General features: G+C 43.1%; 1 protein-coding gene across 1 annotated transcript in view; it reads left to right on the top strand.

Moving 5' to 3' along the window:
* Positions 1-2,886, top strand: part of LOC148759250 (phosphatidylinositol 5-phosphate 4-kinase type-2 alpha-like) — a 76,758-nt gene extending 73,872 nt beyond the window's left edge. Inside the window, exons 6-7 of the mRNA XM_088793928.1 lie at positions 2,383-2,543; positions 2,761-2,886. Coding sequence (XP_088650054.1) covers positions 2,383-2,543; positions 2,761-2,886 — 287 coding nt within the window. The remainder of the gene's footprint in view (positions 1-2,382; positions 2,544-2,760) is intronic.
* Positions 2,887-23,652: the final 20,766 nt, after the last annotated feature.

The following is a 23,652-nucleotide window of genomic DNA, read 5'->3' as shown; positions in this document are numbered from 1 at the left end:
CGATCAGGAGAAAATAGACCAACAACCCATTGCACTCCTGCTGGAATGTTGGAAACAGTTGCGTCTGGAACAGCAATTCTGGAGAAGCCTAAAGGAGAAGTCTGGGAAAGCATGACCCATGTCCCTCCAGGACTTCATGCAGCCGCTTGAGGCCGACTCCTTTCAGCTTGATTAGGGGTGGGGCCAAGGTACCCGGTCAGAGGGGATGAGCAGGGACCAGAGGCCCCTCGTGAAACTGTCCATACATTGGTCCCCTTCTAATGTGCAGAGGGTTTTGGCCCTAGTTGACACTGGCACAGACTGCAGTCTTGTTTATGGGAACCCAGAACTGTTCCCCGGACCAGCAATCTGCATTGATGGCTACAGGGGAAAGACTGTGACTGTGAAAGCTGTTTCCTTACCACTGAGTATAGGAAGGCTTCCCCCTCATACCTACAAGGTTTATGTCTCCCCCATTCCAGAGTATATTCTAGTCAGCTTACAGATGTCAGTAGGAGAGTTCCGTCTCCGGATCTGGGTGGTGAAAGAGGTGACACGCAGGCATGCTCATCACCCTCCTCAAGTGTTCCCACAGCCCTGGCGCATGGTTACAGTGCGACAGTACCGCCTGCCAGGAGGAGATTGGTCGTACAATATTGGAATTGGAGAAGGCACATATTGTGAGGACAACGCACAGTCTCTTTAACTCCCCAGTATGGCCTGTCAAGAAGCCAGATGGGACCTGGTGAATGACTGTGGACTACAGGGAGTTAAATAAGGTGATACCAGGGGTGGTGGCTGAGTGACCACCGCAAGTGACTGTAGTATAGAGAGGTCCCGATACGGGGATGATTTTGCTGGGAACCTATGTGCTCTCACTATGGCCTATTATGGGGTCCTCTGTTCTGTTACATGTTGAAACTATGCAAGGGACCCCAAGCACTGCCATAAAGGTCTGGTACCACAAACTGGGAAAGGTGCCAGTGGCAGCGACCCTCCTTTCCCAGGACAAAAAGCTAGCATGTATCCTCCCAGATGGAAGGGATTTGCCATTGTTGGTTCCTAAGACTGCTGTTTCTTTTTGTCCGTAGGTGCCAATAGGCTAATATGGCACAGGGACCCTCATGGAAGATGCTTGTCATGTGGATTGTGAGGCGAGACCCTGTAGGGGTGGAGTGTGGGGACAGAGCCCCAGAGAGCAGTTTCCAGGCTCTCAGCCTCACGTGGAAAGGTGCTGGCTTGGGTAGTAGATGGCTGTCAGCTGTGGCTGGTTGGCCATCAGCTGTAACCCTTGAGCTGTTAGCCGCTCTTATAACTGCCGTGGGTGTGCTGGGGAGTGGAGTCAAGGGGAGTCGAGGAGAGTCGAGTCAGTCGGTTGGCAGAAAAGTGGACAGCAGTTCTCACGTCATGTGAATCCAGCCTCTAGTGAGACTATAGTGGTATGACTCCCCTACCTATGGCTCCGTGGGTGTTCCTTTTTGGCCTCACCATATCCCGTGTTCCTGTGTGGGGAGCGGGAGCTGAGACCCCGCATGACACCCCGCGTGACACTTAGCTAAAATGCTTGCACATGGTGAGTGTTTGATAAACACTTTTGAATGAGTCAATGGCTTTGATGGGCAGGTAAGTCAGAACTAAGGCCCATTGGTGTTGCATATCATAGTCTGGGGCTGGATGCATTACTGGCTTTCTTGCAACTGAAGGTGAGGCGCCCATGGAAAGAAGATGTGCATGAATGCGTTCTTTAAAGGATTGCTGAGTGCTCACTTTGATGGAGGGTGAGTCCTGTCAATTAGAAACATATTAAAGTCTTAAGATTAATTTGTTCATTCTTTCACTCAACAAATAATTCTTTACCCTGTGGTAAACACTGGGATGTAAAGATGTGGAAAGTTTCCACTCTTCACTCTTGCACTGAATTTTGAGTTGAGAGGGCAAAGCGGGGGAAAACAACCTCAACAAACACAGTGAGGATGGATGTGCTCAGGATACTGTGGGTGGCAGAGCAAGGAACCCTCCCCTATTCAGCCTTGAGAAGGGCAGGGGGCTCCCATAGGAAAGCTGGTCACTGGGGGGAGCAGCTGCCTCCAGAACTGAGCATGATCCCGTGTGACTGGAGCAGTGGGCTTCAGCTACCGGGAGGCCTGGAGGGTGGGCTTAAAAAAAGAGTCATGAGAGTAGGCACCACGTCTGTTTTATCTCACAAATTTTCCCTCTGAACCCAGTATAGTACCTGGAACATAGTAAGTACTCTACAGAGATTTGTGAAAGTGTGAAGAGGCAGGGTAAGGTGAGGGCAGAGTGAGGAGAGACAGGAAACTAGAGAAAGGTAGAAGAGACTGCTCTGCAGCAGCACAGCTATGCATGTTCCCATCTGGGGTGGTTAGTTCTGTGTTAACTTAGCTGAAACTGTTCCCGGGAATAATCCTGCCAGCATGGTTCCAGGTCAGATTTGGCCAGGAGAAATTTGCACTGCATTTGGAAAGCAGAAGCAAAGTGGCAGCCATGACACTGTGAAGATCCGTGAAGGACACCAGGTGCCACTGCAGCACCTGGCCTTGTCGGTGAGGAGCAGCACCTGGCCAACAGCTCCCTCAGCTCCCACCACATCTCCTACCTCAGCTTCTCTGAGTCCTGGGCGAGGTGTGCATGCAGCTCCAAGGCAAAGGGCACCAACTCCTACAGGTCTGTGACGCGAGGTCAGGGTTAATGAGAGAAAACGTAGGTTCCAGTTTGTCCTTGTGAATTCATTTGTTGTCACTCTCTCATATCTGCATTCAGGTTTTCTTCCCGGCGGCCAGCTCTGCTGACCTAACACGACTTCAGGGTGGCTCCAGGCTCACAGGCAGCAGTAGCATGCAGTCACCTAATCTGTATAACGACTCCTTTATTCCAAATCACTCCTAGTGTTGCTGCTTCCCTGAGAGCTCCCAGGTGCACCATCAGAGCAGTTTGAGTCTCTTCCTTTTGGAGGGCAGTTGCTGTTATGAATTAAGGGCCTGCATTACTGATATTATAATCATCCATGGTATTAGCTACCAATTACTATGTGCCACGCTGAGAAATCTACCCTATGTCACACAGCTGAGGCCCTTGCCTAGACCTGGCTCATATCATTATTATTATTATTATTATTACCTATTATTCTTTTTAATATGCCATGCTTTCTTTTGTACTAATAAGGTTTTGTTTTTAAGTTGAAGCTTTGTGCTACTTAAGTTTCATCCATAAGCCATAGTAACCTGATGTTTCATTTGAGTAAGAAAAACAAATTTTAGGCCGCTTAAAGACACCAGGTGCCATTTCTTCAGCAATAAAAGGATCAACATTCTATTTGCATGTGATTTTTCAGTGTGAGGTGTCATGAATTGAGGATTCAATGAAGTTGATTTTCCAAAAGTGAATTCATGGAAATCTTCAAGGACTGTAGAGCACCTAAGTCCAGCACGGTCCTTTCTCACCACCCAGGGTGGGGCTGGCTCCACTGCAATCTTCTTGGAAACAGCAGCCATGTCGACTTCGTATTGTTTCTCCAGCACCTAACACAGCACCCAGCAAACAGCGGGTGCCTGATAAATGCTTGTTGAACAGAGGGGTTATGAATGACTTTATTTATTCTACATAGCGTTTCATTCCACCAGCATACTATTGTCCTTAGTTCATCGTGATAATGATAATCTCATCATTATCTCTACCAGCCTCTCAGAATATTTTGGCATATTTTTAGTGTGATGATTCTTACTTCCTCATGACATTGATCGAATAGTGATGCACTTAGCAGGCAGGGCCAAATTTGGGAAGTCTTTATGACAAAGAAAGGAGTTGGGTTGGCCCCATCTGACTCATAACATCTGCCATGAGCAAAAGTCCAAATTACATGAAATGATGTAATTGGAGTAGATGTTCAAATATATTTTACTTCCCATAAAAGACTCCCATGACAAACACTCCTTTCATAGGTGGGAATCTATACGGCTTCAAAATTCCCTCAGAATTGAAGGGAAACTTCTGTACAGTCAAATGGTAAATGGTTTTTGTGAGATTTCACTCTTCTTCCAGTATTAGGAAATGGGCCCAGGAATGAATGCTGTATGTCAGAAAGCAATCTGTCTCAAAAGTGACACATGGTTTCTCTGACAGGCTCTGTCATCCAGCTGTCAGTAACAGGTTTGTTAAGGAAGTTAAACTGTGACTTTCCATGCTTCCTTGTCATTTGGAAATTGACGGTGAATTTGCTAATTTATTTTCCATATAAAACATTTGTCTCGTCTTTATGAACCACGAACTTCACTTCTTTCAGGCTGGCCTCTTTGGGGATTCACAAACTGACAGTGATTTTCGGAAGAGCCTTTCCACTGGCCAAGCTCTTACTATTTTCAGAGAACTGAACACATCATGAAATTATCCAGCCCTTTCACCTCTGTGATTGCTCAAAAGTAATAAGTAGTGTTCCTACATTTAGGAAATATTTATTAGGAATGTGCCACATGCAAGGCACCAGAGAAGATTCAAAAGAAATGTGTGAGAGAGGCCCTGCTGTGGTCATGAAAAGGAAAATAGTTCTAGAGCAGCATGCAGTGAAAGGTATAGGTGGTTGTGCTTGGAAGTCTAAGACAGGAGGCAGCACGGCCTGAGTGATCAGGGAGGCCTTCTTGGAGGAGTTGGGCCAAATTTAACTAAGGGTACAATATCATGATGTAAAAAGAAATCAGCAGCCACAATGAAACCAACAATAAAGGTCATAAAGTGACTTTAGTTTACACTTTTCATGATTGCCTTAGTTTCAACCATCTTACCTTTGCTCCCTTCTCAGTATTCTTTGGAAGGAGAACTTGTCAGGGACCTAAAGTGATTCCAGGCCCAAACTTGGAGTTAGGCCAAGTGGGGCCAACCCCAGCTCCACTGTTACCAGTTTGAGAGTGATAAACCATGTAAGGCTCAGCTTCCTGATGTTTCAAATGGGAGGAATGATACCTACCTGGACAGACTGTTCGGAAGATTAAATGAAATTATATGTCTAGAGTCCTAAGCACAGAGCTTGACATGTGGTATGAGCTCAAATAAATGGCAGCCATGATGGCATGGTTTGATTCCTCTGGTTTAGTAAGAACAGAGTGTCAGACAGATGTTTCTTCCAGAGGGGGCATGAGACAGGCACGTAATAAATGTTTACTGAGTGAATGACTGAATTAATTAAACAAAGGTCCTTCCACTTCATTTAAAAGCCACTATTAATATGGCATTCATTTTATATTCCAGTGTTACTTGAGCTTTATTGTTTTAAAGAAAACCTGTGACAGAAAAAGCTCTTACATACTTGACCTCAGAGGAAATGTGACTATGTTCTGTCTATAAAAATTGCTAAGAACCACTGATGAAGTCTTCCATAACTGTGGGAAGCCAAATTTATCAAGAGAGTACAACTATTTGGATGCAACAAATAGTGGCTGCTGAATTCAAACTTGAAGACTCACGAGCTAGCTCCCTTTCTCCTCCAATGGAATTTTTCTGGGTCTTTCCAATAATTGACTCCCCCTCCCCCCCTTCATGTAGGAAGATCAGGTGAATTTTTAAAAATGTAAACAATAAATTTGCTTAAAATACATTGCTTTTTAAAAAAGAATGATGCACCACCCAGCAGAGGACACAATTTCTGACTCTTCATTCTCACAAAAGGGCCTTGTAAGCTGCCTTTATATGTGATGTTGAGATTAATTTTAAGAAGACATTTCAAAACCTGGGCATACAATTAGCTCATTCAGGAAGAAATCAATTTAGGAAGAAAAAGTATGAGTAAAAATGTCAGAATTGGAGAAGGAAGGCCTAAGGATACAGTGCATCTTATCAGAATATGAGAGAGAGAGAGAGAGAGAGAGAGAGAGAGAGAGAGAGAGAGAGAGAGTAAAGTAGAGTAACGAACATTGGCAATATGGCAATAAACTTGTGTCAGGACTGATTCCTTGGTATTCTGGACACCACATGGGTCAAATTAACTCCATGGTTCAAGAATATCCTGTTTTCTGAAGCTACTGTGCTTTGAACAATTTTGCCACATCTGTTGGAAGTAAAATATAACCTGTTCCATCTCACTTGTATTTTTTTAACTTTGCCTCAGCAAGCCCTTCAGATGTTCTAAGAATACATAACCCATGATTGGTGAATACATAACCCATGATTGGTGGCAAAGCTTTGGTAAAAGTTGATGGTCTCCAAGAGAAGGAGAGGAGGCTGCTTCCGGCTACTTTACTGGGGGTGGAGGGAGGAAGAGTGTCTGGGCAAATTCCAATGGTGTCAATTAAGACAACAGCCATGATTGCCCCACACCTCACAAAGAACAGGCACTTCTCTCTAAACTTTGTATTTTCCTGACTTCTTTTTATACTTAGATTTGTTTGCATATTTGAGGCAAAGAAACTTTCAAGATGGCCAAAGGCACATATTGTCCTACATTAAAAGGAAAAAAAGTGAGGGATTGTCTGACTCCAAAGGCATGTAGCCTCTGGGTACAGCCCAACTGCTGGTGTTGCTCTTGGGGACCCTGGAGAATGGAGAACAATGAGGGATGGTGGACCTTTAAGAAACATGGACCTTGTGTGTGTTGGGGGTGGGGACCAGCGAGGAGGGAGTACAAAACTGGTAGGGGAGAGTGACACCTTCTAATCCTGCTCTTCACCTAATGGGTGTGTTCCTGTGCTTTAGCAACTACTGGTGAGCAGAGTTTAAAAAAACAAAAGCAAAAGTAAAAAATTTCTGTGAATGAGTTTTTAAAGATTCAGTGTTTGTGGTGTGTGTGTGTATGTATGTTTCCTAAAATGCACAACGTTAAGGCATATAGTCAGAGATTATACCGTAAATTAGGAAAAAAAATACCTCTGACATACATTTCCACCTCAGAAAGCCTTTATAATTACTGGAGAACAGTCACATGTATTCTCCAGAGGCTGTCTGGTGGACTACCTTGTAAGATTTCAGAAAATTTTTATTTTCCATTTTGAGAAAGTATAGGAAGAGGAAAGTGAAGACTAAATCTGAGTTAACAACATACTCTGCCCTTTCAGGTTACTTATGTTGACTTGAATAAAATATTCTCTATTCTTTAAAATCTTCTGCTTTAAAATCTTCTTATAGCTAAAAACATACGAATAAAATCACAGATATCTAGGCCAGTTTCTGCTCAAATAAATGTCAGTTGTTATTTTTAAAGATACACATAAAGGTGACATAGCTTACGTGATTCTATTTGAGTGTCTCTGACTCCAATGATGGAGGATGGCAGAAATATGTTCCCTATCCCATCCAAGCTTGAGCTTGACTTGTTAGAGTTGAGAAAGTTCACCCCTAATTAACTTCAAATGGTCAACTTCAATTAGTTTTGATAAATAATACTGTACAATCGAATTGCCACTGAGTCATAGTGGTAGTGCTGAAAAATTTTTTTAAGTGTAGTCTACAAAACAATTACTAGGTCAACCACAGACTAGGACAATATTTTTAAAAGCTATGAAAGATAAAGTTTATATGCATAAAATATAAACAGATCATTCAAATTCATAAGAAAAACATTGACACCAATAGATAAGTGGGCAACATGTATTAACCACAATCAACATGTAAGCGGAAAGACAAATTCGCAAACATCAAAAAAATGTATCTGCACTCATTTGTAATCAAAAAAATACATAGGGCAAGTCAAGCTGTGTTTTTATACCTGCCCAGATAGCATCTTTTAAAGGAATAACAACATCCAATGTTATCAAGGCGGAGGTGAGACTGATTCTCTTCTTCATTGCTAGGATTATATGCTAATGCAACCCCTTCAGAAAGCAACATGGCAGGGCATAAGAAGAGCAAAGGAGATTTATTGATAGATTTCCAGGGAAGAAGAAAAGTCTAAAGGTAGCGGGGCATGGTAACGTTGGTTGTCACTGAGTGACTGAAAGCACACAAAGAGAGGGCAGCCTTAGCTGACTCTGAACCCCAGCTTGGCCCCTTCCTGTGTCTGCCACGCCCACTCCATGACTCAGTTTCCAAGTTTGTAAAATAAGATTAATAAAACCTACCTTCTGATCCTTCTATAAGCCTTAAATGAAATCATATACACTTTTAAAGTGCCAAGCGTAGCACAGAGTAAATGCTTAAACGGCAGAATACGTTATTTTTTATCAACTAAAGACCAAAAAATAAAATTGAAGCAGCTTAATTTTTCATTTTCCGAGGCATGATTTAATATATTGTGGCAAATCACTAAAACAGTTTGCACAGCCATTTTCTTAGTATAAAGTCTACAGAAATCAAGAGAGACTTATACAATAATATATTAAATCAAATATAAAATAATATTCTTTCTCTTATTGAAACTATTCATGTGAATGTATTATTCAAAAATAAAAACAGTTCTATAAGTATGAGGAATTATGGTTGATTAAACATTATTTTAATATTGTTATACTTCTATTTACAAAAGTAAGTAGTATACTAAAATTAGACCACACAAGAATGATTCCATACTTTAGTATGTATTCCATAAATGAAATGCACTGTGTAGAGAAGAAAAAAGACTAAATCATTTTCCTAACCAATCATTTACATCTACTTAATTAAAAGTATTTCCATGTTAAGAGGACCTTTACTTCTATCAAACTAGCAATTTAGAAGTTGACACATTCTGCCATAGGTACATATATAGGTTATTCAAAAGAATAAAAAGTCTTATAGTTACTTTCACTACTAGATATGGAGGCATAAAACATTTTTTGGAACTAGATTATAATTTATTAGTCTAATTGGTCTTTTTTTCAGTTTACTAACAACCGAAAGCACGAGAACAATGATACAACATACTTTTTAGGAAATAAATATGAGAATATTACCAGCTAATTAACCAATCCCCTCGAATTTCAGTTTCTTGGTATATAAAAAGAAGCTAATCATACCCATAACTCAGGGTTATTTGGGAAATAAACAAGAAAACATAAATAAAGCATCTAGCTCTACCTGGCACTGGGAAAATCACTTTTCCTTTCCTTCCCCATTTTCTGAGAAAGGATAACATGTCCTCCTGTCTCTTTTGACATGAGAAGAATGAAGAAATAATATGTCCCCTCAAAAAATGCTTTGAAAAATAAAGAAGCTCTCTAAAAACACAGAATTATTACTAAAAAATATGTTTGGAGGACAAGGGGAAATACACACGTGTCTCAAAATGCTTTGAACTACAGCAAGGTTTTTAGTAATTACTCAGCTTATTAATATTTATAGCCCAGAGCGACAAGACCTTTCACTCCCAAGAGGCAGATTTTTCAGCTTTCCTCTATGAAAATCTTTAATTGCCAATGATAAAAAAGCTATTTATATATTAATCTAGTTAGTCCCTCTCATTCTCTCTTATTTTCAATGCATAATCTTACTTTTGGTTTCATTTTGTTCACATCTAGTTTCTCTGGTTTATTACATTGATTTCAGTTAGCTTTACCCTGCTGCCTCTCTCATTTCCTCTGATTTAAGAGAAAGATAAATAAGAGAGCAATGCTGTGACAAGCCATACTGAAGTTTGAGGCAAAAGGAAATGTCAGTCATACTGTTTTTATGTACAATTTCGATTATGCTCACTATGGATTTCTCTGCATTTGTTTTCATTTTTTTAAATATTGCATTAAAATGTTTATTTAGATTACGGAGTTTTCTGGCACCCCTTAAATTGTGTGCACTAGGCAAGACCTTCATTTTCCCTAATCCCAGCCCTGTACAAAGGGGAGGAGATGAGAAAGTTAGAATTGTTCATAACAGAGCTGACAGAGGCAGGTGCAACAGCAAAGGGTGTATACACACTTGACCCTAATTTGATACTTCTACTCATATGAAGAAACCTGCATGTGGACCATCCCACTTTCTGCCTTGCCAAAGACAGGAACAAAGGAGGAAGAGAAAAAAAGATGCCAGAAATTCCTTTAACACACATCACCTTTCTGGAGACATTACTCTGACATATTGGAGTTGGTCTCCTGTCTGAATGTCACCCAAAAGCAAAACGGATTGTTAGACAGGAGAGGCAGAAAAGCAGCTGTGTGTCATGCTGCAGATTGGCCCATGGAGAACAGGGTTTCCAAACTCTGCCTTGGGGGACAGGACAAGAACAACTTAGGAAGAACACGTTGAAATAGGAGCCAATAGCACAAGTTGTAATGAAGTGAAACCCCGTGGGAAAGCGTCTGGGTAAGACTGCCTCCCTCAGATCCTGAGGGCTGCCTTTGCACTTTCCTCCTTCAGTGACTCCCTGGGTTCTATCTGTCACAGGCTGGCCTAGCCTGGGGTCTTTTTCACAAAGCACACAGTTTTTATTCTAGAGATAAGGCCCCAAGTGCAAAGAGGAAACATCTAAAGTGAGAGGCCAGGAGTGACTGTGCCTTGTAGACTGTAAATCTGTAAATACGTGCAATCTGTGTAAAAGGCACCATTGTCATTGACCTAAGACACATTGAAGGTTGAGTAACTGGTAACAGGTAGTTAGTTACTTCATACACTTCAGCCCAGCTGGATTCAGCCTGGAGCACTGCTGGCTGGGAGCTGTGTGGGACATAGTCAGGTTACAAGGGGAACTCATGGCAACAAATCACTCCACTTCTAACCACTTGCCACTTTCCTCCAAGCACAATGTCATGCAGGGTCTCTGATCCCGCTCCCTGCATAAGAATGCAGGATATGGTGAGGCCAAAAAGGAACACCCACAGAGCCATAGATAGGGGAGTCATACCACTATATTCTTGCTGGAGGCTGGGTTGGAGACATAGGGAGCAAACATCCACCAGTACCCCAACAAGGGGTCTTCCTGCACCCCAGTCTCTCTGGTGGCTGGGCAAGACACAGCAAGTAGGATCCACATGATCCGCAATCCACCAACCACTTTTCTGCCTGCTAACCCACACCACTTGCATAGCCACAGCAGTTATATCAGTGGCTAATTGGCCAACTGGCCACAGATGACAGCAAACAACCACCCAAGCCAGCACCTTTCCACGTGAGGTCAAGAGCCTGGAAACTGCTCTCTGAGACTCTGTCCCCACACACAACCATAGGAATCTCAGCTTTAATGGGGGGAAAAGGAAGGAAAGAGGAGGAAAAAAAGTTGAAATGTGTTCTTGCTAAGATAATAAAGACTTACTTTCCAAATGAAGCCACCTAACATTAGTGACCACAAGTTTGGTGGAACCAGTTTCACCTGTTTGATTGTTGGCTCATGAAAAAACTTTAGTCAAATCCTAAATCTGCTTCTTACCAGCACTGTTACAGAACACCTCTATGCCTGTTTTCTCATCTATAAAACGGGCACAGTCATAGTCATTGCCCCATAGCATTGTCATGAAAGTGAAATAAGACAATACGTGTCAAGCGCTTAGCACGGTGCCAGGCACACACTAAGTGCTCATAAACGTCAGCTATCATTACTGATCAGACTCACTGCTTTGGCAAACAGCAGCTGAGCACTCATTTTCATGCATTTATGTTTACAAAAATCTTCAAATTATCAAATGCTTCTTAGTCCCACTCCAACCCATCAAAGATGCCATCTTCTCTCTTCTGATACACCTTCCTACCTCTTTCCAATATTTTCCACGCCAACAGTCTGAGGACATGAGCAACTCTAAATAACAAATATGAAAATCCGAGCAGGAGAGAGGAGAACTACATTCCATTCTTTTAGATCCCAGTCCCGTCATCTCAAGGCCTAACCAGGGAGAGATGTAAGTTAGAGTGAGTTTTCATGACCATGAATGGCGGGTGTGTCTGGGTGTCTATGCTCTTTAAAATTCTGCAGGCATTACAGGTCTGAGATTGTTGAGTGTCTAGTGATAATAAATGTCACACCCTGCAACTTCTGAGAAGGAAAAAAAACTGTCCCCGTCCATGGCCTGCACTTCCATCAAGGCCAGCTGCCTGGGCCTGTGTCCAGTGAGTCAGGCAAGGGTGGAAGGGAGGGAAGAGGAAACCCATCACCCCTTGGTGGGGAGGGGAGGGACAATCCCCTGTCCTGTTGCTGTTTGCAGAGAGGAGCTTCTGCTTACTCAGGTAACATCCTCCAGCTGGAAGGCCTTGTCCTGTGGAAAGGCATGCTCGCTCGCTCACACTTGCGTCTTTGGCTCTGGTGCCTGGACTGCACCCAGTTTCTTGATAGGAACCCACCATCTCTCTGCTGCTGAGAGATGTGTTGCACCCACTTCCTGCCAAACAGAGCAGAGATGCAATGCGAATTCCAGGGTAAAACCCCTATTAGAGTTCACAATGTTTACTGCTAACTTTAAAGTGACAGGTGTGGTAGCAAGAGACCAAGGACAGTTTCCCAAGACCCCCATCTCTCCATGTGGCCTTGACCTAATCAATTCACCTCTCTGGCCTTCAGTTTCTTCATCTATAAATGCATAAGTTGTTGTAAGGAGCTATCAAGAATTTTGTCAGCTCTAAAGTCCTACAAAAATGGGAGGTGTTATGTTGTGATTTCTGTCACATCTCCAGGGATTGAGGGAAGATCACACAACACAGCTCTTGTTTGATCCAATCTGGCACCTTGAGGCCAGACTCAGCAGCTGGTGACAGACCCAGCAGCTTTCTGGGCCCTGCTCTAGTATTGCATCATCTGGGGAGGAGCAGGTGAGGCTGAGCTAGCAGAATTCAAAACAGCTTCCAGACTTTACTGCCAGGGACGACTAAGTTATGAGTAGAGTTTTGAAGAGACAAGTTGGTACCTGACTTTGATCTTTATCAAACAAAAATGTTTAACACAAAATATAGAAAGTGCAGATTTGTGAATGTGTGTGTGGGAGAGAGAAAGAGAGAAAGAGAGAGAGAGAGAGAGAGAGAGAGAGAGAGAGAGAGAGAGAGATCCCGCAAGACTATCATTAGCAAAGAACAATTTCTAAACACCAGTCTCAGCCTGTGAAACCCTTCTTGGTTGAGATTAAAGAGTTTCCAACACGATTAGAGAAATGCTCCCACTAGGAGACTTCCAGATGCCTTTCTGCGCTCTAGGGAACAGGAGGCCGCCCACCACTGCCTGCCTCTATGCACCGTGGCAAAAAGAATTGTAGGATAGAACAGGTTACTCCATGCAGCTCTAGGCCTAATTCTAAATCAGGCTGCTCAAGCTAAATTTTCCTTTGGAGAAGGCCAGCCCCACATTGTCTTCATGTAGCTCTGCGTCTTTTAGCAATTATTCAACACCTGCTGGGTGCAGAAAAAATAATAAATGAAATATATGCCTGTCCAAATGCCCACTGCTGCCACCTCCATTTGTCTTGCACCTCATGCCCTCATGTCCTCATGCCCTCCCAGGCCACAAACTTTCCCATTACAGGTGACCTGGGTGCTGAACGGTAGAAGCAAAGAGGGGGAGATGCAAAACCACAGTGCTAATGGAGGTAGCACTGACCTCCTGCCCTGACCATCCAAATGGGTCCCCACAACTCTGGGCCTCAGTTAACCATTTGCTGCCAGAGCCTTGAGCCTAGGTCAATTTTACAGGAAATTGATTTGGTCAGCCCAAAAGCTGATCTTGCCTCTGAAGTGACTTGCAGAAACTGCCTACAATTCACACAGCTACAGTTCAAGCATCTGACCTCCGAGAGGGACTTCTTTTTGTCTTTTCAGAGAAAAGTTAATATTCATGAAACTCAGTGACCACCACAGTGTGATCATGACACATCAAGTTGTAGAGCACACAGTATTTTTAATTAGGCATCAGATGGGTCTACATTTTCCTGAAATAAAATGCCTACTAATTTAAGTGCTGTGGGTGTTTTACCTAAATCTTTATTTTGCATTTTGAACTTTCCTCTTGATGCAGTTTATAAGGGGAATGTATCAAGTAAAAGGACATGAATATTTTTTAATGATCGTAACCTCTAGGGAGTGGACCGCACCTCTGTCTTGGGCAGCTGTTTGTTGACACACGATTCCTCAAATAGAAATAAGTGGGCAAGAAATAATTCGGCAGTTCCTCTTGGCTTGCGATGGTAACTTAGAAATCTGAGCAACCGGGTCCGTGCCGTGGTCAGAAAGCTGGGCCTTCTGAGGCACCCACGGGCTTCGCCAAAGGGCTCCTGGCCTCTGCCGCTTTTCCAGGAGGAGCACGGCTGGGCTTCCTCCCGTGTCCCTGACGCCAGGGTTCCGCAAAGCCTCCTCCCGCTGCTGGCTTCCTTTCGGCTCCACACGTCCTGGGGACACAGCTGTGAGTGTGGCCTATATTGTCTAAGTCCGCTGGCCAGGAGGTCTGGGCAGTCGGCGCAGCCAGAGCAGGACTGGGCGTCCCCACCGTCGCGCCGACACCCTGGCTCTCAGCGTTGGCCGCGCGTGGCGAGAAAGCGCGGCGAATTGCACCAACCCACGCCCCGCATCCCAACCGCTGACCCCGGAGAGGGAGCGCTGAGCCTTCTGGTCGCCCCGCGCCCTTCCTCTACCGCGTGCTCCCCTTAGTGGCACAGGGTGAGCCTCTGGGAGGGAGTAGGAGGACGGGGCGACGGGTAAAGGGCCCCCGCCCGCGACGCAGCGGGCCACCGGGTGTCCGGCTTGCGGACCGGAGTCCCCCGGCCGCGGGGGAGCCGCTACTGGTGCTTTGCTGGAGGCAGCGGGGCCGAGGCTCTTCCGGGGTCGGAGGCCTTGGCGCGCTCTGGGGCCGCCAGTTGCCTTCGGGTCAAACCCGCGGCGAATCTCACCTCGTCCAGGGGTCGACCCTGTTGGTAAAACCCCTCAGACTACTGCTTTAGTGGCTTGAGGTCTGGGTGGGTAGAGGCGGAGTCCCCTGGTCGCCCCGGAGATTCAGGCGACTGAATGAGAGGCGAAGGGGTGTCAGCTCGAATCTCTCGCACGGTGATTTTAACACGCGGAGAGGCGCAGCGCTTGGTTTCCATGTTGGGCAGCGGGTGCAGAGAACGAGTTTGAGCCAAGGGAGTCTGCTGACACCGACACTCAGCAATACCGATTTAGGGGACCCTGAGTGGCAGGGGGCTGTATTTTTGGTTGAGTTGCAATTAAAGGGAGATAATTATGCCTGAGCCGCTCGGCTCATTAATATTTATAGCCGGGGTTGACAAGACCTTCGCTCCCTGGAGGCGGATTTTTCAGGAGGAGGCGCGGACGCCCGGTGTCCCCAGAGCCAGGGGCTTCGCCAGTGACCCGGAAGGAGGTTTGGTGGATAAAACGGGGATCATCCGCCTTCCGCGTTTTGGCTAATTACAGAGCGAAGACAGTCGGGCCAGGGTGTGGACGCGCCTGCGGAAAGCCCGGCCGGCGCGTACCCAGAAGGGCCGAGGGGCGCGGAGCACAGAGCAGGACGGGCTCCAGGCAGCGAGCGATTCAGAAGCGCAGTGATCGTCTCTTTATTAATTTCCTAAACATCGCCTTCCTGCAATACGTGTCTACCTCCCGAATCAGACAGCGTGTGCAGGAAATGTTCCAGGAACTAGGACTCCGGGTAAATATCTTTCTGCTCCCTCCCTCCCCTGTGAGAAACTGCGCACGAGAGAGAAGGATAAACGCGGCCTCGCTTTGGTTCGGTTCTGCAAAAAACGCCCACGCTGGCCTCTGACGTCCTACATCTGCCGGCGCTGCGTCCCAGCGAGGGGTCCGAGGGTGTCAGCGGAGCCCGGTACCCGCCAGAGGGTCTCTCTGAGGCCCGCGTCGCGTCCCCCGCCGGCTGACAAACCCGAGCGGCGGAAAAGAGGGGCTGCCGGGCGGGTCCCCAACCGGCCTCCACGCGGGGCTCCGAGCCGCCCGCTCCCGGCAAAGCTCAGGAAGCGTTTGCAATTTACACATCTCAGCGTGGTCAGGTTTCTGCTTTTCCTGCGTGGATGATGGGGGCAGGGAGGAAGCGGGGCCCTCCGCCCCGGCGTGGGGGTGGTGCCCGCTCAGGTCGATTCTCTGGTCATAAAGGTGGGGCTCCGCGGGGGGCGGTTGCCATGGCAACGCAAAGCCCAGCGCTGGCCCGCCAGCTAGGGTTGAGGGAGGCTGCGCTGCGGTTGGAGCTCTGCGCTGCGGTCGCCGCGGTAGCCACCATCTTCCTACTCCTGCTGTTCCTAATCTTCGTCTCTGACTATGTCGGCTCCGGGCCTGTCCACCAACCACAGGCCCAGAACTGTTAACTGAAAAAAGGGATTTGTCGCAAGGGGTGTTTTCCCGATGGAGCTGCGGGTTGCAAAGGAAGGACCCTGCTGCATCCTGTGGGTACCCTGCATCCAAGCCCAGATGTGGTGACACCAGACATCGCTTTCCAGTTGTACTTGGCCCATCCAAGCAGCTCCGAGGGCTGCTTGGCACGGACACCAATAAATGATGAGGAAGATTTCCTGCTTATTAAAAAGGGATCCACAGGATTTAAATGTAATAATTATGGATTATAGCATAAAGGCATATTTAACAAAGAGACATAGACGCCATTGCAAGAGTTTTCTTCACACGTCTCTTTCTATACACTCACACCTGAGAAGAAAAATGCTTTGGCGGGCATGAAATGTATTTTTCTATATATACATATAAAGAGGGCGCGTAACTCAAGGATGGTGGCATTAAACGGGACGGAATGGTGCCATAGATAATTTACAATGAGGAATCTGCTATATGAAAATATAAAAAACTATACTGCTTATTCAGTCCATTGCATTTGCATGTGTACAACCCCCTTGTTAACGTTAGCCAGCTTAAAAAAAAAAAACATGCGCTAAGGATGACAATCTTCGGTTTTATCATGGGAAAGTAAATCTGATAGAAGGGCAATCTATTTGACGCTAGTGTCCCGTAGATTAAAAAAAATAAAAACAAAAAACTTGGTCATTATGGCTTATTTACACTTACTGCTTGAAATAGATTATACTGACATTTTCATTTTCTTGACTTTCCAGTAGTATCTTGGGTAACTGCCATATTATCCATCCCACCCACCCCCTAACCTATTTCTGTTTTTCAGATAAGCTTTTTAAATTTTAGAATACCTTTAGGCTTGTAGAAAAGTGGCAAAGAGTTTTTTCTATACCCAGTTTCCAGTTTTCCCTATTGTTAACATCTTTCATTAGTGTGGTATATTTGTCACAACTACGGTATGGAACCAATTCTGATACATTATTACTAACTAAACTCCATACTTCATTGGATTTGGGGGTCTTTTTTTTTTTAGTTTCATTTTTCTGTTCTTAGATCCTATTCAAGCTATCACATTACATTTAGTCTTCATATCTCCTTAAGCAGTGATAGTTTCTCAGATGTTGCTTGTGTTTTATGTCCTTGAGAGTTTGAGGATTTAAGTTGAGGTATAATTTACATATAGTGAAATGCAGAGACCTCAAGTTACAGTTTATGAGTTTTGATAATTGCATACACCAAATACAATCCACTTTTGCACAGAAAACATCAAATCTCATATTTGAAATATCATCCCACAAATAGTGCAGATGTATTGGTATAGTTTTTCCCACACGTATACACAATTTACAAAAATTTTCCCAAAATATTTCTATTCCAAGTTAATATTTTAAATTTTCAGTTCCAAAGGATGTTAAAGAGCTATTAATCAATTGTTATATTATGAATCGTTGATCATTTAGTCCACTAATATTCTTTTGGACACAATTTAAGCTACCGATTGTCCTTTATTCTAGAACATTTTCTTCTCCATGAAGAATATAGTCTAGACATGCTCCTTAAACCAGAAAATTAGGGAATGAGTCAGACTGGGACACTTTCTGGGGAGGCTTAGCAATTTTAAAAACAACTTCTTCATTTTTAAGTTCTTAATGTTGAAGCAACAACACACTCAATCATGCACAGCTCTTGGAATTGTTTTTAAGTACATTTAGGGAATTTTGTCATAGATCACTGATTCTCCTAATTGTAAAAAAAATGTTCCACATCTCCTTAAGTCCTTGAGCATCTGACACGGTATATATAACCCCTAAAGATGCATTTGTAAATGATGTTAACAAACTTAGAACTAGGGCTCAACAATGAGGAAAAAGAAAACACAGGTCTTACACCAGTGTGGACATTTACACTATAATCCAGAACTTGATGCAGACATATACATTTAAACAGATGAATAAAACACTCAATTTACAATCTAATTTCCTCTTTATTTGTAGTGTTTCATGTTAGCTGGCTCAGTGGACCACATTTTTCTGGTTGGTAATACAGAGTAGTGGACATCAGAGAGAAAAAATTTAAAGCCACATTTCTGCTCTTTGCCATTCATCATTCATGCAAAACTATTTTTCAGAAACCTACAAAACTACCCAGTGGGGTGGAGACCTTCTGACCACATTTAGTTGAAGCTGGTCTTGTCAGAGGACACTTCTATAAGTAATTTCAGGAGCTGCCTTTCAGAAGAAATTTTTGGCTAACATAGCTTTTAGAGTCAGGCCATTTTGTGCCAACACAATTCTGGCCCATGTGATCTTTTCTAATCCAGAAGTAAAGTGCAAGCCAACTAGGGAAGAAGACCTGTTCAAAGGTGTTTCCATTCTTTTACCATGACAAAAGAAGTGTCAATAATCTGTGTCAATAGCATAAACACATTTTACTCCCATTCTAAAAAACCTCAATTACTACACAAACACAAACCAAGTAATATGAACTAAGATGAACAAATATCTTCCAGAAAGATAATTCTGCGGAGGAGGAGAACGTGGAAGTTCTTGAAGAGTAATGTCTTTTTAATGGTCTACCTTTAATCATAGTTTAAAAATGACAATGTGAAGCAACTTAACATGTAATATTTTAAATTATTTGCCTGAATTTGAGGAAGTTGTGACTATCAGAAAGCATGTCAGAAACAGAAATCTGTTTTCTACGTACTTACAAATCACATTTCAGAAGCAGTCACTCATTGGCTGAGAGTTTGGCTGAATAGAACACCACACAGTCGTGTGTGACCTGGGTCAGGCAGTAGTGACTAATGAATGTGGATTCCGAAATTAGACAGCCTGGCCCATATCTGGTGTCACCACTAACATATAGGCAACCTTAAGCCTGTCACTTAACTCTGTGCCCTCAACTGTAAAATGGGGATAATACCAGCTTTATAAAATTGTTGTGAGGATTATACGACATATGCACATAACACTCAGAATAGGAAGCATTCAGTAAGTGATAATTATCATTATTGCTTTTAGTGTTATGAATGTTCGGATAGCTACTGTAGCCTGGTAGTATATTACATGCTTACATGATGGATTTTTTGTAATGTAGGAAACAGATATATTACTTCAGGGAGTCTAAAAACTAAATCTCTAAGTTTGAGCCGCGTCTGACTTGTCCTTTTTATTTTTTTAACTTATTTTATTAAATTTATTGGGATGACAATGGTTAGAAATATTATATAGGTATCAAGTGTACATTTCTATAATATATCATCTGTGTGTTCACCACCCAGAGTCAGTTCTCCTTCCATCACCATGTATTTGACTGTCCATTTTAATTTAACAAGCACTTATTTCTGGCCTGCAACCCCGGGCTAAATGCTGTTGAGCTTGCTGTGTTCTTGTTTATTATCACAAAGATACAAAGGAAAAGGAATCAAAACTCCCGGAGAGCCTACCCTAAGCCGCAGGTAGATAAGCTTGTAATCAGACACAGATCCTGACAAGATTCCCCAGGATCAACTGCAAAGTCTTCTCCATTTACTCAACAGACATCAATGAGTAACCACTGAGTGTTGGGCTCTGCTGGGAACTGGGCCATTTATAGTAAAACACAGACCCCGCCCTCAAGAAGCTTATGGGCATTTGGGGCAACATACAAAGGTAAACACACAATTAGGACACACAAGATAAGTGTTGTGATAGATACGCACAAGGTGCAGTGTGAACATTTAGGATATTGAGCCCATAGTGAGGGGTGCAAATAGGCAAGAAAAACCTCCAAGAGAAGATGCCTAATGCAGGTGTTGAGAAAAATCTGTGGCATTGATCTAGGTGAGAAAGAAAAAGAGCTGAGCTGAGAATGGTGTGTGGATGGAGAGAAGGGATTAGGTTCTAGAGGAAGAATAGGCAAAGCCTGGCCACCTATTGGATGTGAGATGAGGAATAAGGTAGAGGAGAGAGTGAAGGAAGACGTCAGGTTTCAGTTTGGGACACTGGATGGACCAAGAAGGAAGGGGCTGTAACATTTACATGAGCTAAGAGCCCATCCCTGTGGCCATAGGAAGGAAGGGCAATCACCCAAAGAAGGGGTGGACTGAAGACATGTTAATGGGTGTCATTATCATATACAATTCCCAGCTCTAGAAGGTACATAAATACTTAATCTAAAGGAGAGCATCTAGAATTTTGCAAGAAAGAAACCTGTGTCCCTATTGTCTAGGAAGAGAGAAGACGTAAGGATAAGACAATGGGGGTGGAGGGGTGATACCTGACTTGGGAACATCACGAAAGTCTGCGACAAGGTTCTCTAGGATGTCCAATACGATCATTCCTATAACCTTAACATTTTAGGACAGATAATTTCCCGAGAAAAAGGGACTTCTGGTTTTCATCAGTGGGAAAATAGCATTCACTCTATGCAAAGTCACATCATAACTAAATTGAACACATTCCAATCCTAAAGATAAGTACAGAATTATTGCTAGTTCCCTTATTTAGCTTCAAACATTTCTTATAAAACTCTTAAGGAGTTCTAAGAATTGTGAAAAGGGATTATGACAAATACTTTTCACTCCTGCCAACTCCTTTGTTTATTCTTCTGGGCACACTAATAACCAAAGAATGAAGTTCTGAGACCTATGAACAAAGAAATTACTCTAATTGACTCAAATGGCCTGACTGGGGTGGGTGTTGAGGAAAATCTGTGGCATTGCAGAGAGTTTAGGAGAGATGGTTTGCACTGAAATTGAGAGCGTGGGCATTAGAGTGAGCTGGGGGAATTTGAGTCCTGCCAGGCGTTACCACTTGCTAGCTGTATGACCTTGGACAAGTTCATACCCCCAAGCCTCCGTTTCATCTTCTAGATATTCGATATCATATTAGTACTTTTCTTGTTATATGAGGATTCAATCAGGTAATCCATGTAATATCCTCAGCGCAGTACCTGCGACGTAGTTAAGTCTCAATAAATTTAGCTCTAACTGACAATCCACTTAGCTATCTTGGGGCCAAGTTTTCTTCAGAGTAAGTTGGTGTCTCTTGGGTCATGTACTTCTTAAAATTTGGTTCTTCCAACAAGCCATCCTGGAATTTGCTACTGCCCATAGAATTCTGCCTGCCTTGAAAAGATTATACTGGAAGGAATCGCCTTACCTATTTCACAACACTAAAAACAATTATAAAGTTTTAGGTGTTATTTCTTAGGTAAAATTGAGACCTGCTCTATGTTTCTCCTAAACTAATGATAGCAGTAACAAAAGGCCTTTTCCTCTCAAATAAAGGCAACACTTGCTGACTTTTGGTTTTCCATCAGCTCTCCACATGTTTCTGAAAGAAGCCTTAAGGATGAACTCTGCAGACTGGAAAGTGAGGCTGGCTGGCCCTTGTGGCAGTAACTTCCTCGAGCACCACAAGCTCTGGTTAAATACCATGGAAACGCTTCTCTGAGAGCTCTGACTGGTACCCTAAACCTCCTCTGCAAAAGGAAGCACGATTTTAAATGTTTTTGACAAGAGGTGGCATTTAACTTAGCAGAAAGTTACATTTGGCCAACATCCCTTCCTGCTGAGCTTCTAGCAAAGTGGTCTGGGGACAAAGGCCAGTGAGAGGTTGTGTCTTGTGGGAATGCCACCACTCTGCATTGAGAGCCCAAGACTTTCCAGTATGGGGCACGCTCAGGAGAGCATCTTGAGGGTTCAGGGGACCCAGGAGGAGTGTTGCATTTTGTTCTCAAGCTCTTTGGCATCAGTACATCCTGCAGGGTCTGTGAGGGGGCAACTGACAAGCTTCCCTTCCTGCTCACTCATAAGACCGTTACTGCAACATCTGCAGTTCCAGACGTTTCTTGTACACTCAGTATACATATTTTCAGTTGCCCTCATATTTTCTTTGAGTTAAAAAAGAACTCCAGGGTGAATCTAGGGGTTGTGGGGTTAGGAAGTGAAGGGTCCAAGAACCTGGAGTAACATCCATGACTATTTTTATTTATTTTTTTTGCAGAAGAGGAAATATTTATCAAATAAATATTTGTTGAATGATGAATCACTGCAGAGACACTAGATTTTCTAAACATTTTCTATAGTGATGCTTCACCATCTTTTACAATAATCCTGTTGGGAAGACTCATATATTATCCCATTTATGGCAGGTTAAAGCCAATCACACCAAATCAAGCAGTTTCACAGTAGTGCCAGAGAAGTCAATCAGCTGAACTGGAATTTCAGATCTCTTAATTATGAGCTGCACCAACACACACACACACCTTTCAGTACCGCAAAATACCATTTTGGAATATTTTTTGACAAAAATGTAGAAAATAAGTGATGAGTGACATATATGTTAAATGTTAAATTGTTACCTATATTTTTATGTTAGACAAAAAGGGAAGAGCAAATTCCACATTTCTGATTTTTTACATAGTGCTTGCCTAGGATTGTTTTTGTTTCTCAGGAAACAGCTTGAACTATATAGACTATACAGTTACATTTCTATAAAAATCCTTTTTAAATCAAACATCAGTATAATCCCAGCACGCCATATGAGATATTTTCACTGTTTCCTGTTATCTGTAATAAAATACAGAAAGAAGCACAAGTTTGAGTAAGGACAAGTGTCAAGTCAATGCACAAGTTTAAATTGTTATTAGCCAATTGTGTGTAGTAATTATATTTTCTAAACCAAAATCTGGCATCTGATCTAGTAAATACATGCGGGAACAATACAGCAAATATTTAACCAGAAGAGTGGAAGAAAATTTGTATGATCTTCTTACTGTATTATTAAGTGTGAGCAAAGTATTTCGGGATAACTTTGAAACACTTGAACATTCTATTAATATTGACTTTAATTGTAGCTTTTCAGTTCTTGTTCTATATATGTGCCTATCTCTTACACACCTAAAATAATTACTATTAGTAATGACAATTCACCTTAAGGATCTTTTAAATATTAAAATATTAAATGTTAAACTTCAGAGAACATACTGCTAATTTTTCCCAAGATAAACCCCAAAGGCTATGTCAGCCGAGGCATTGGAAAATCACACATTGAATGATGTCAGTGTGAGCAGACATAGTGGAAAATCAGACAAAATCATCTTTGCCCTCAATTTCAAATGTTGTACTTTCTCTGATTTATGTGGCTGCTTTGACTTATTTTCAAATTTTTCATTACCAGATATGTCATTATTTGTTTGATTTGAAAGAAAAATAAAAGGAACACAGAGAATCATAATATCTGGGAAAACCTATTTACTGAGTATTTACTATGTGCCTGTTTCAGTGCTCAGATACAGAAAAAGAAGAAACAGCCAACCCAACATATGGCAGATTGGCTCCTGCCTCAAGGAGCCTCTAAGGAAACAGACCAGTGAGGAGATCATTGCATTACAATGTAACAAGGTTTTGATGGGGCGAGGGTATGCACCAGGAGCTGAGGTACTGCAGCTTGCCTTCCATCACACAGTCAATAAGTGGTTTGGTGACATCATCCAGCATGGTGGCTATCCCATGGCACTGCCTCTCAGGGATCAAACTTTTCAAAAGTTTCCATTGAAGGATAT

The sequence above is a fragment of the Rhinolophus sinicus genome, chromosome 1 (genome assembly GCF_057876585.1).
Source record: "Rhinolophus sinicus isolate RSI-liver-muscle chromosome 1, RSI-T2T, whole genome shotgun sequence".
Taxonomy (NCBI): domain Eukaryota; kingdom Metazoa; phylum Chordata; class Mammalia; order Chiroptera; family Rhinolophidae; genus Rhinolophus; species Rhinolophus sinicus.
Note: the sequence above shows the minus strand (reverse complement) of the source record. Positions and strands in the feature narration are given on the sequence as shown.